This window comes from Hemicordylus capensis, chromosome 2, assembly GCF_027244095.1.
Source record: "Hemicordylus capensis ecotype Gifberg chromosome 2, rHemCap1.1.pri, whole genome shotgun sequence".
Taxonomy (NCBI): Eukaryota; Metazoa; Chordata; class Lepidosauria; order Squamata; family Cordylidae; genus Hemicordylus; species Hemicordylus capensis.
Genome location: NC_069658.1, coordinates 321,377,546 through 321,391,408, shown reverse-complemented (window position 1 = coordinate 321,391,408; position 13,863 = coordinate 321,377,546). Strand labels below are relative to the sequence as shown.

The window sequence follows — 13,863 nt, the reverse complement described above, 5'->3', positions numbered from 1 at the left end:
CCTGAAAACACCTCAACCCTCAGAGGCCTATTTTGGGGAGGGGGGCATGGAGGCAGTAGAGGGAAGGGGAGGATTGGTGAAAATCACCCCTCCCACACTTGTATGCACAAAATGTTCTTACTTGTGCGCAACATTACCCAGTATGTGAGCCAAGGAATTTATTTCAGCAAGCTAATTAAAATGTATGATGCAGAGATACTGAACTGAGTATCATTCGTATTTCGCATTACAGCTTCTTTCATCCCAGCAGGCATCACCACACACTAGGATCCCCAACATGGAAGGACAACAAACTCTAAGAGCAGAAGACAAAAAAGGCTACCGGGTCAATGGTGACATCATTTCCAAAGCAAGACAGAGAGAGGAGAGCATCACACATGCCTCAGAGGCTGGGTCGCTGCCATTGTCCTGCTACTAGACGAGCACATTCTGACACACATGCTGTGAAGCCGCCATCAGCGTGGGAGTCGCGCTGGGAACGACTCCGAGCAACTTTACGCTCCAGTTCTGCTTCCTTTGCAACAGACAGCTTGACCTAGTTTACCAGGCACATTTATGGAGAGGCTTCCTCCATGCGCAAGCAGGAGAAAATATAAACCAGATTAGAAAAAGGAAAGGAAGGATGATTACAGTACCCTGCTCTGGAATCCCAGATATTACCTGAGATCAACACCAGGAGGAGGTCTTCTGCTGTCAAGCCCTTGGCCAGATCCTGGATAGCGCTAGCTGCCTCCATCGCTTCTCTGTCAGGAAGGTTGTGCTTAGCTCCTTCCATAACTAGGATGCGGCTTTGGGGCTTCAGCAACATCTCACTGCAGTGTTAAAAAAAGAGATAACAGGCATCTTCTGAACCACTAAACTTCCCTTCATAGGATAGCAGAGTGCAATCGGGCCACCTCTTAACTGCTCAGTGAGGGTGCAAGAATCTAATAACTGATGGGTTTATGCTTTCTCATCCAGAAGGTTCAGCTCTCACGCTGCATCACACACAACTCTCACAGTCACATACCCCACAAAACAAAAATAAATTCTGGTCTATTATGAATGGAATCATAGCCTGTTTCCAGCTGAACAGCAAGGATTACCAAAACTATGGCAAAAGCATTCTCCAGACCTGAGACTTGTAAGGGTGGGCGGGGAGGTGTGTGTGTGTGTGTGGGCGGGGGCTGTTATTCTGACACAACCAGCCCATCCAGAGGAATGATGCATTCCAAAGCATTTCACCCAAAGGTTGCTACTATCTTGGATTTGTCACAGGTCACGATATTTTCCCTTTCTATAAACCCCTGTTTAGAATTAGAACATGCTCAGATCATCCTTTGAAGAGGTCAATCAGCTAGAAGTTCTTGCAAGTTCAGGGCTGGCTACTTTACACCAGAGTGGCCATGGAATCGCATTTCTGACCTCAAGATTTCTAGTTTGGGATTCTTCTCCACACTTAAAATGAGCAAACAAAAGGGCAGCATAGGTTGTCATTTGTATGTCTATCGGGCACAGTTATTTGCTGGCATTAAGTCAGCCAAGAACAGAAAACTGTTCTTTCAGTTAAAAAGTATCTCTATAGGCTGGGGTTAGATTGCAGTTAGTGTTGGCAGAAAGGTAGGACTGGTTTCTGCAACACAAAGCCAAGAATGGGATTGAGTTATGTCAAGTCAAAAAGAGACTTAAGAGGAAACCTAGAAGCAGACAAACATCCTGTTCCCTAGGTCTAGTTTCATATTTAATCACCCTAAACAGGCTTAGGATGTGCACAAGCCGCGTTTCGAGCACTTCTGGGGAAATGGGACAGAGACCTTTAAGAAAAAGGAGAGCAGGTCCTTACCTGCTCTCTGCTGCCCCATGCAGCTTCCTGCTGGGGCAGCGCACATCCCCATAACCCCCCACATGGTGCCAGCACACACATGGTGTCCGCATATACGTGGGCAGAATTTGTGTGGTCATGACCACGCAAATGGTGTCCACGCATGTGTGGACACCATGTGCATACTGGCATTGCGCAGCTATTTACTGTGATGTGAACCGCCCCAGTAGGAAGCTACATGGGGCGATGGAGAGCACCTGCTTTCCTTGTTCTCTGTTCCATTTCCCCAAAAGTGCTCGAACCACAGTCCATGCACATCCCTATAAAGGCTCATATTCCTTACCTCATTCCTTTGTGCTGGAGCGTTGCTTGGATGCCTCGAGGCACACTAATTATTCCCTTTACAAGGTAGTCGCCAAGGATGTCCTCTGTCACAGCGGCCATGGGCAGAACAGCCTTCCCAAAGCCAACCAGATACAAGTTCTTCCTCAGTTCAAAAGGCTGGCCCGACAACACAAGCTGTGGGCACCGCCCTCTTTCAAGCACAAGGGCCCGCTTCAGCATGGGCCCTGGCTGGACGGTGCCAACCGCACTCCAGAAGAGATGCAGCCCGTGTTCCCTGAGGGCCATGTGGGAAGATCCGGCCTCACTAGTCAACCGAGAACTGGGCTGCCAACAGGCTCTGCCAATGCCAGGCAAGCCTTTAAAGACAGAGGCCATGGCCTGAGTTGTTAGCCATAGGATATCTGCAACCAAGGAGAAGGAAAGAGAACATTTTGAGCCATGGTGTGAAATACAGTAAATGGAGAGAGAGAGAGAGAGAGAGAGAGAGAGAGAGAGAGAGAGAGAGAGAGAGAGAGAGAGAGAGAGAGAGAGAGAGAGATGTACTGAATTTGTCTCTACTTTCTGTTTCCCTGTCTCAAACTCTGCCTGCCCCTAGATTGTTCTCTTGCCTCAGCCTCCAGCAACTGCAGTGCCAGCTTGGTGCTCTCTTTGGAAAGTCCAGAGGTCTTGGATCAAGGGGAGAGGTTAATAATTAAAGGACCAAGGGAACTAGACAAAGCCACAAAGTAAACAAAACCACAGGAAGGCCACACTGCCTTCTTCCCCCACAAAAGCATAGAGCTACAGCCTAATGGAAGAATGAATAGCATCCATTCTTGTAGGACAGCAGGTCTACAAAGCCAAAGATTTCTGAGGCCAGCATTACACAAGAAGAAGCCCCAGTGAAGGTCACCTTCCAGAAATAGAAAAGCCCCACTATTTCTTTGAGCAATAACAAGTTTGAGGATGGCTTTGCAGGATCAATTTCTTTCTGAGGGGACAATACCAGAGTTTCATGGTGCTTTTGCAGTATCACATTGTTTAGTAATCTATAGGTTGAGAAAATGGGAAACACTCAGGCAGATACTACAAGCCTAGCATTAGCACCAGGCCCCAAAGGTGATAGCAGCATCCCTAGAGCCCACCCCCCAAACTGTTACTTCATCCTGCTCACAGGTTTGGCTTAAGGTACCTGGCACAACAGGCTTCAAATAAAGACCAGGTAAACATGCCAAGTGTTGATCTCTGATACCCAGCTATATATTTCACTATCAGGCAATCCAGGACCATCAGTGCTTGTTTTAAATCAGGGCTTCTCAGCTTTGGCCCTCCTGCAAGATGTTGGCCTACAATTCCCATAATCCCTGGCTACTGGCAACTGTGACTGGGGATTATGGGAGTTGTAGTCCAAAAACAGCTGGAGGGCTTAAGCTGAGCAGGCCTGTTCTAAATCAATGTCTGGAGACCGGAGACCATGCTTGGAGAAATGGTCTCCAGTCATTGGTCTTAAACATTTTGCAACTGAATCCAGACAAAATCATTGTTATTTTAATGGTGGATTCCAATGATCCGGGCAGGGGCGGAGCCACCATTGGGCAAACGGGCTCAAAGAACTCGGGCTGCCACCACTCAGGGGCTTGACATGCCCCCTGCATCTGACATCAGATGCGGGGGCATTATTTCGGTCCCAAATGGAGCCACGTGGCCCCGTTTGGAGCCAAAATTGGCCCACACTGCGTTGGCAGCACGGCCGGAGTGACTCTCACTGCCAATGCAGCGGGGCCGACCGTGTTCCCTCCCAAACGAAGCCACACGGTCCCTTTTAGGAGAGAGATTGACCTGCGCTGCATTAGCGGTGTGGCCGGAACGGCTCTCCCTGCCCAATGTAGCGCGGGCCGATCTCCCTTCCAAACGGGGCTGCGCGGCCCCATTTGCGAGGGAGACCATGTCCCCCGTGGGGGCGTGGCTAGCCGGGCCTCTGCGTCTGACACAGGGGGCGCCGGCAACCTCCCTACACTCCTGGATCCGGGGAGGTGGAAACTTTTGTGATAAACAAGACTTCTTTACCCTGTGCTGAACAGGTTCACAGCCTGGGAGTGCTTCTTGAGCTGACATTGTTCCTGCAATCTCAAGTTGCCGCTTTGGCAATAAGAGCTTTATATTAGTTAAATCCAATATGGCAGCTGTATCCTTTCTTACTGACAGAGGAACTTGGCTATACCATGCAAGCATTTGTCTGCAAATGTGTTTTCTGTGGGCTCCCCTGGATGACTGTTTGGAGACTTTACTTAGTGCAAAATTAAGCAGCTTTTCTTCTCAAAAGAGGAGGGAAATATTATTGTTTATATACTGCTTTTCAAGAACCCCCCCCCAAAAAAAACCATCTCAATCACATAGCAAAATAAATGAAAAAATGGCTCCTTGTCCCAAAAGGACTCAAATTCTAAAAAGAGACAGAAGGCAGACACTGGCAAACAGCTACTTGAATAGGGACAAAAGAGATATACTTCAGCCTGCCTCAACTGCACTGGCTACCTACGCATTTCAAGGCACAAAACCTAGGTCATATAAGGCTTTATGAGTGCTGACCAGTGGTGGCTGGTCAGCAAGGGTAGGAGGGGCAGTGCCCCCTCCCCCAACAAACAAGCTAATAAAGGATCAGCAGCCAGGGAAACCTTGGGAAGTCTTTTACTAGCTTGTTTGATTGGTGGGAGGGGAAATGCAATCCCTGCTTTCTCCCTTTTCCCCTCCCCACTTCTGCTTTCTGCCTTTCTCCCTGGTTTTGCCCTGGGTTTTTTGCTTTCTGCCTTCTTCCTCCCCACCCCATAAAACTGTTCTGTTTTCTATTTTTGCCCCTACTTTTCTGATTTCTCTCTCTTCCTGTTTCCCACAATGTTGGCAGGCTTGGGTAAGTACTCAAGCCGCTGCTATGGATGAAAGCATGGGGGGGGAGGCTTCTGCCTCAGTGACTAGGTTCCCCCCCCCCCCGCTCCAATGCCCACCAACAGCAGGACCATGTGAGGCCATGTATATTTTACAGCAAGTTAGACACTGATGGACAGTATCAGTGTCCCCAATGTGGCTCGTTGTACTTCATACAAACTACTTGAACCATCTTTAGTGCTAGGAAGCCAATGCCCTATGCAGGACAGAGGAAGGAGTTGTCATTAGCTGCTATATTTCTTGACAGCAGCCACTGGTAAGTTATAGTGTCTGTTTTGACAACTGGCTTTTGGGGAATGGAAAACCTTGCTCTTGGAGCTTCTGGGATCTAGTAAGACACATATATGGTATGCAATAATAAGTTAAGAACAGAAAACTTGCCAGAATGCAACAACCACTTCATTCTGCCCACCCACAGAGTTCATATCCAATTGATCTAGAATTAATGGTTTGATGTCAGAATCAGAAGGAACTTTTTTTCTCCTTCCCCCTACCCCCTGGTGAGCAATTAGGTGTTGGGCCGTGGGCAACTGTTGGGTGGTGAATTTGGCCCTCCAGCTCTTCTTAGGAAATGCCTCTCCTTCCACCAGTTACATTATATTGGAGCATTTTTTAATATGGGTAAAAGATAACCACAGGGCTCTGTGGTCACCAGGTGGCTTTACACACATGGCTTTTACTTCAAATCCACTTTGAATTCGAGTGTGCCAGTCCACATATTAGTTGTATTTACCCCGACATCTTGTGGGCTATCATGGAGCAGTACAGACATGACTCTGCCCCGCCCTCCCACCCCACCGAATCGAGGCTGGGCATTCTGGCTTAGCCCAAAGAATGTCTGGCTTTAAAAAAATCCTGTATCCCCAGCGGCTTTTGAAAAAAAACCAACATTTTTCTTTGCTGTGCCGAGGGGCCATTGCCGACAATTCAGCTTACTCGCACTTTCGTTTTGGTTTTTTTTTTTAAATGTCTGCTGGGGAGTTATTTGCACATGAACATAAGAACGTAAGAACAGCCCTGCTGGATCAGGCCCAAGGCCCATCTAGTCCAGCATCCTGTTTCGCACAGTGGCCCACCAGATGCCACTGGAAGCCACAGACAGGAGTTGAGGGCACACCCTCTCTCCTGCCATTACTCCCCTGCAACTGGTACTCAGAGGCATCCTGCTTTTGAGGCTGGAGGTGGCCCACAGCCCTCCGACTAGTAGCCATTGATAGACCTCTCCTCCATGAAGTCATCCAAACCCCTCTTAAAGCCATCCAGGTTGTTGGCTGTCACCACATCCTGTGGCAGAGAGTTCCACAAGTGGATCACGCGTTGTGTGAAAAAGTACTTCCGTTTGTTGGTCCTAGACCTCCTGGCAATCAATTTCATGGAGTGACCCCTGGTTCTAGTGTTGTGTGAGAGGGAAAAGAATTTCTCTCTCTCCACTTTCTCCACACCATGCATGATTGTATAGACCTCTATCATGTCTCCCCCGCAGTCGTCTTTTTTCTAAACTAAAAAGCCCCAGGTGTTGTAGTCTTGCCTCATAAGAAAGGTGCTCTAGGCCCCTGATCATCTTGGTTGCCCTCTTCTGTACCTGCTCCAGTTCAACAATGTCCTTTTTAAGATGTGGTGACCAGAATTGTACGCAGTACTCCAAGTGTGGTCGCACCATAGTTTTGTATAAGGGCATTATAATGTTAGCCGTTTTATTTTCAATCCCCTTTCTAGTGATCCCTAGCTGCCGCACATTGAGTCGACACTTTCAACGAGCTGTCCACCACAACCCCAAGATCCCTCTCCTGGTCCGTCAACGACAGCTCGGATCCCATCAGCATATAGTTGGGGTTTTTCGTCCCAATGTGCATCACTTTACACTTGCTAACACTGAACCGCATTTGCCATTTTGTCGCCCACTCTCCCAGTTTGGAGAGATCCTTTTGGAGCTGCTCACAATCCGTTTGGGATTTCACTACCTGGAAGAGTTTGGTATTATCTGCAAATTTGGCCACATCGCTGCTTACCCCTGCTTCTAGATCATTTATGAATGAATTTAAAAGCACCGGTCCCAGTACAGATCCCTGGGGGACCCCACTTCTTACTTCGCTCCATTGTGAAAACTCTCCATTTATACCTACCCTCTGTTTCCTGTCTTTCAACCAGTTAGCAATCCACACATGTACTTGTCCCCTTATCCCATGACCACTAAGTTTCCTCAGGAGTCTTTGATGAGGAACTTTGTCAAAAGTTTTTTGGAAGTCCAGGTAGACTATGTCAACTGGATCACCTTGATCCACACACTCGTTGACACTCTCAAAGAAGTCCAAAAGGTTGGTGAGGCAAGATTTACCTTTGCGGAAGCCATGCTGGCTCACTCCCAGCAGGGCCTGTTCTTCTAGGTGCTTTACAATTTTATCCTTGAGGATGCTTTCCATCAATTTGCCTGGAATGGACGTTAGGCTAACCGGCCTGTAATTTCCCGGATCGCCCCTGGATCCCTTTTTGACAATCGGTGTTACATTTGCTACTCTCCAGTCCTCTGGTACAGAGCCTGATTTCAGGGATAAGTTAAATATTTTAGCAAGGAGGTCGGCAATTTCACATTTGAGTTCTTTGAGGTCTCTTGGATGGATGCCATCTGGCCCTGGTGATTTGTTAGCTTTCAGTTTTTCCAGACAGTTTAGAACGTCATCCCTTGTCACTTCTATCTGACTCAGCAATCTAGCCTCCACCCCTAAAATGCCTTTTTCAGGAACAGGTATATGCTCAGTATCCTCTGCCGTGAAGACAGATGCAAAGAACTCATTCAGCTTCTCTGCAACCTCCATATCCTCCTTAATAATCCCTTTCACTCCCTCATTGTCTAATGGTCCAACTGCCTCCCTGGCAGGTTTCCTGCTTCTGATGTACTTAAAGAAGTTTTTGTTATTCCCCTTGATACTTTTGGCTAAATGTTCCTCAAACTCTCTTTTTGCCTCCCTTATTGTCACCTTGCATTTCTTTTGCCAGAGTTTGTGTTCCTTTCTGTTCTCTTCATATGGACAGGCCTTCCAATTTCGGAAGGAAGTCTTCTTCCCTTTTATGGCTTCTTTGACGGTACCTGTTAGCCATGCTGGCATCCTCTTGGACTTAGTGGTACCTTTCCTCCTTTTGGGTATACAATCTAACTGGGCTTCTAGTATTGTGGTTTTGAGTAAACTCCATGCACTCTGGAGCGAAGTGACTCTCCTGATTTTCCCCCTCAGCTTTCTTTTCGCCATACTCCTCATTTTGGAGAAGTTTCCTGTTCTGAAATTCAAAATGTCTGTGTTAGACATCATTGGTGATTCTCTCCCCGCATGTATGCGGAATTTGATGGCACTATGGTCACTGTTCCCTAAAGGGTCGATGACACTGACGTCACGCACCAGGTCCTGGGTGTCACTCAGAATTAGATCTAAGGTCGCCTTCTCTCTGGTTGGTTCCATGACCAACTGTTCTAGGGCACAGTCATTTAGCGTATCTAGAAATTTGACCTCCTTGTCCTGACTTGAATATGAATTTACCCAGTCTATGTGTGGGTAGTTGAAATCACCCATAATTACAGCCCTGCCTCTCCTTGATGCCTCCCTGATTTCCTCCTGCAACTCCCAGTCACTGTCGGCATTATGATCCGGAGGGTGATAGCACGTCCCCAGTAGCACGTTCCCTTTCCGGCCTTGTATAGTCACCCACAGGGTTTCTGTGGAGGATTCCAGTCCACCTAGGTTTTCTAGCTTGTTAGATTCTATCCCTTCTTTAACATACAGTGCTACCCCTCCTCCAAGGCGCCCCTCCCTGTCCTTTCTATAGAGTTTATATCCAGGGATAACAGTGTCCAACTGGTTCTCACTGTTCCACCATGTTTCTGTTATGCCCACTATATCTATTTCTGTGTTAGCAACCAAGCACTCCAGCTCACCCATCTTGGCTCGGAGGTTTCTGGCATTGGCATATAAGCACCTATATGCTGTATCTCTCCCCTGATGTATGCTATTCTTTTGACTCTTTGACCTGCTGGCACAGGCTCCTGTCTGCTCTTTATGCGGTTCTGCTCTGTCCCCTTCTGTTTTATCTGAATTCTTTGCAGCCTCACACTTTAAAGGATGGCTTTTGCCAAACGGGATACTGCCCAGCTCCCATCGGCTGTTCCCCAGGTGTCATTTTAAAAGCTGCTCTGCAACCTTTTTGATTTTAAGCGCCAGCAGTCTAGTTCCATCTTGGTTCAAGTGCAGCCCGTCCCTTTTGTACAGGCCTTGCTTGCCCCAAAATGTGTCCCAGTGCCTAACAAATTTAAACCCCTCCTCCCGGCACCAACGTCTCATCCACGCATTGAAACCCCTCAGCTCTGCCTGTCTCACTGTACTTGCGCGTGGAACAGGTAGCATTTCTGAGAATGCTACCTTGGGGGTCCTGGACTTCAAAATGCTACCTATCAGCCTAAATTTGGCTACCAGGACCTCCCGACTGCGTTTCCCCACATCGTTGGTGCCGACGTGCACCACGACAGCTGTCTCCTCCGCAGCACTGCCTAGGAGCCTGTCTAGATGCTGCGTAATGTCCGCAACCTTCGCACCAGGCAGGCAGGTCACCGTGCGGTCAACACACGGGTCACAAACCCATCTCTCTATCCCTCTAATGATCGAATCACCAGCTACAAGGAGGCCCCCACCCCCCAGAGGAGTATCCCCTGTGCGAGAGGATATGGGGTCATCATCCACAGAAGGGGTCCCTTCTAAAGGAGCATTTCCCTCTTCCTCAGACTGATGTCCTCCTTGCCCAAGACCTTTATTCTCCCTGACAGCAGAGGAGCTACCAACCCTCGAGTGGGATGCCTCTATCACATCCCTGAAGGTCTCGTCCACATGCCTCTCTGTCTCTCTGAGCTTCTCCAGATCCGCCACCTTGGTCTCGAGGGAACGGATTTGTTCCCTGAGAGCCAGGAGCTCCTTGCACCGAGCACACACCCATGACTTCTGCCCATGGGGCAAATAGTCGTACATGTGGCACTCTGTGCAATACACTGGGAAGTGCCCCTTCCCCTGCTGACCTTCTATCTTCATACTGTTTTAGTTGGCTGTTTACAGTATTTAGGGAGCTTATTGTCCGTTTATTTGATAGTTTATTAGGATAGGTCTCAGCTGTAATGGTCAGCTATTTAACTGTCCAAACAGCCTTTCCCAAGAATATGAGGGATACGAGGGAGGGATATGTACTTACGTTCTCTTCTCCACCAAGCTCCTTGTGATCCTTGTGATCTCAGGGGCTTGTTCCAGGCTCCCCCGCACACTTCCCGCTAAACTCCTGCAAAACTCCTACGTCCTGTTCGCTATGCTCTGTTCGCTATGCTCTCGGGCCTTCACCTCATGGCTTCATGCTGCAGGGTAAATGTTGAGCGAAGCCATGTTGGATCACACTCGCGGCATTGAGGGAAGCAGCCCCTCCCCTCTGCTCTTGGTTTTTGTTTTTACAAGTTCACATGGCATGCCTCCATGTTTTCCTTCTAGCCAATGGTGGTGGTGGGAGATTACTAAAGAGCTACATCTGCATTTCTAAAGAGAGTATCCCTCTGATCATGCTAATGATTCTACAGTGCCTCTCCCTATTTGCTCCTGAGTTTTCAGAAAAAGTAGCTTAAAGCCAGCATTAAAAAAACCCAAAAATAACTTAAGATAACCTAGAATTTGCAAGACAAAGCCTGTTTTGTGTGTGGAGTGGGTCCAAGGATCTCGAAGGGACTTTGGGGTATGTGTGGCTGGTGTGTGAACGCACACACTCTCCCCTGAAGGAGATTCGGGGTAGAAGCCCTGTCTATAAAGCCTCTGGGTGGTCTAATGTAACATCAAGTGTCAGTTGAAGCTTTTAATCACACGCTTTTAATCGCACTAACATCTTCACCCATTAATTGCTGCAGGTCCAGCTGCTTTGAAAGAGACAGGTAGAGGGGATTTGGCAACCTTTGCCTGTAGTTTGCTTGGGGAAAAGTGCAGCTCCATCAGGTCTCTCCATCACTTGGTCAGCTATTCTAGCATACAGAGCAGGCGCTAGCTCAAAGATCCGGGACAGGGGACGCTGCGGTGCAAAAAGAAAGCAAAAAGCCAGCAGCCCTGCGTGAAGGGAGTGCCTCATGCACTCCTCTCTTTCTCCTTCTCCTTCTCCTTCTTCCCAGAGTGAGGCTCTCCCAGCAGCCCATCCATCCCGCTTGTGCTGGCACTCCAAAGGCAACGTGGGGGAAGCAGCTGCTTCCGGCCCTGCATCGTGGTGTTCATTTAAAGAAGGATAGTAACTTTGGGGGTGAGGAGAATGCTACGCCGCCTTGCTCTGGCTTATCAGCCCCGCACTGCCCGGCTCACTTCCACCAGGTCTCCATGCCTTCCAACAGTTAGGTGGTGGGGAAGTGCGCGCCGTACAGAAATCCAACAGGCAAAGTTGTGCAGCTCCCATACTGGGAAACGGAGGCATGCCCTGTGAACTTGCAGAAACCAAACCCGAAAGCCGAGGGGAGGAGCCGCTTCCTTCAATGCCGCGAGTATAGGGCGAAGTGGCTTCGCTCAACATTTACCCCGATGCTTGAAGCCACATGTGATTAACTCCCAGGAGCCGACACCGACTCGGTGGCACACTTTACCTTCACTACCCATAATAAGGTAAAGATTCCATTAGGGGGAAATGTTAGAAGCATGAAGTTACTGAAACAGGGCTTTTACAGCAGTTGCTACTAATCTATGCAATGAACTTTCAGGCACTTGATTTATGTTCCATTTCATAGGTCTTCAGAACTCTCCCTGTCTGCCCCATTTCTAAAAGTTTTATTGGGATTGGTCAATTTATTGCTTTTGGATTTTTAAATGATTTGTTCATCAAGGACCATTGATACCCCTGGCCTTCTATGGAGTAACATAAACAAGACAGGGAGGGTCTCGTACATTTCAAGAGAGGGAGAAAAGGGAGAGCAAGAACAACGGACTGAATTTGCACAAACGCAGTGGGCACCTACCTAGCCTTCACACACGACTGAGATTTTGTGGGCTGTAGTTTCTGTTTTCATCTCCTGTTACTGAACTGTAACTTTATGGTACTTGGCATGCTGCTAAAAGAAATGCAGGGCATAAATAATGGGAGGGGGACCCATCTACTAGCAGCCCTAGACTAAGAGGGCTGTGACTCTGTTTGGCACAACAGAGCAGCAAGGCCCATAACAAGGCCGCCTGCTTACTCCAGGGGCAAAGAGGCTCTCGGAGCAACAGCTGCTTTCCCTGTTTCTGGTGCCACCGTCCTCTCTTGAGCAATGACAGAGCCAGGGCAGAAAGTCCATCAGTGTGTATAATTGATGCTCTGCGCTGAGTCTAGGTTTCCATGGAGCAGAATCTGGACTTTTTGACAACTACGGCCAAGACACAAAGTTTTCTTGTTTTTAGTTTGCTCATTTCTAACTTAGAAGTCTTTCTTTAGAAAGTGGTCCAGAAGCCCTCATTAATCTTTGCAGAGATCTGCTGAGAATTGCTTCTTCGGTGACAGGATTGCTTGGGGATTGTGAAGGGTTTAGATTAATCTCCTTTAAATGAAAACTTCATAAGCTGCCATTAATGAATAATGGTCCTAATCTGCATATTCATTTGAATAAATCATCATCATATGCTCTTCTTCAGAAGGCTCCTTGTGATTCTGCAGCAGCCCACTCACTTGAGCTCCCAGATATAAGGCCATCATCCCCAGCCTCTTATGAAATCCTCCGGGGATGATGATGCAGTGTGGTCCAATGACCTATATATATTGCGGTCTTATATATATATGAAATTAGTATTAGTATTAGTATTATTTACATCCCGCTCTTCTGCCAAGGAGCCCGGAGTGGTGTACTACATACTTGGGTTTCTCCTCACAACAACCCTGTGAAGTAGGTTAGGCTGAGAGAGAAGTGACTGGCCCAGAGTCACCCAGCAAGTCTTATGGCTGAATGGGGATTTGAACTCGGGTCTTACACACACACACACACACACAGATATGTACATACATATGTTAAGAGCATTCACACTTTACCTGAAATAATGTAAAATCAAATAAATCGTTGCAGTTAAACATCAAATTCAGTAAGAAATGGGACTTTGGGAGTCTAAACAACTCCAAAATCAAATTCCTATGGGCATGTATAATCCATAGCCATTAGAATCATGCCTAGCCCACAGTGACTGCCATTTTAGCACAAAGTACTTTCAGTCATGAACATAAGAGAGCCAGCGTGGTGTAGTGGCTAGAGTGCTGGACTAGGACTGGGGAGACCCGAGTTCAAATCCCCATTCAGCCATGACACTTGCTGGGTGACTCTGGGCCAGTCACTTCTCTCTCAGCCTAACCTACTTCACAGGGTTGTTGTGAGGAGAAACCCAAGTATGTAGTACACCACTCTGGGCTCCTTGGAGGAAGAGCGGGATATAAAATGTAATAATAATAATCATCATCATCAATATGGACTGGCCTAATCCCGACAACTAGCCCATCTGGCTCAGCACTGTCTGCACTGACTGGCTGTCACTCTTCAGGGTTTCAAATGGCCGTCTTCCCCTCCCTGGGCTAGAAATGCCAGGCATTGAACCTGGAAGATTTTCATGGAGGGCTTTTAAAGCCCTTTAAGTCGCATCTCCTCCGGAATGGAGGGGGTGCGTTCACATATCAGCCAGATTTACCCCCAAGTCCCTGCAAGTTATCAAGGAGCAGTTCACACACAATTTGAGCTTTTCACTGCACGTTAAGAGTGTAGTCCGATGTACATCCGAGGTAAAAAAAAATCTACT

The 13,863-nt window shown here is 47.9% G+C and overlaps 1 protein-coding gene across 9 annotated transcripts in view; it reads right to left on the bottom strand.

Moving 5' to 3' along the window:
- Positions 1-13,863, bottom strand: part of GLYCTK (glycerate kinase) — a 43,451-nt gene that overhangs the window by 10,586 nt on the left and 19,002 nt on the right. For all 9 annotated transcript variants that reach the window (XM_053289750.1, XM_053289745.1, XM_053289746.1 and 6 more), the window contains 2 exons: positions 2,145-2,547; positions 661-812 (listed from right to left, as the gene is read on the bottom strand). In XM_053289750.1, the coding sequence (XP_053145725.1) occupies positions 661-812; positions 2,145-2,547 (555 nt within the window). The remainder of the gene's footprint in view (positions 1-660; positions 813-2,144; positions 2,548-13,863) is intronic.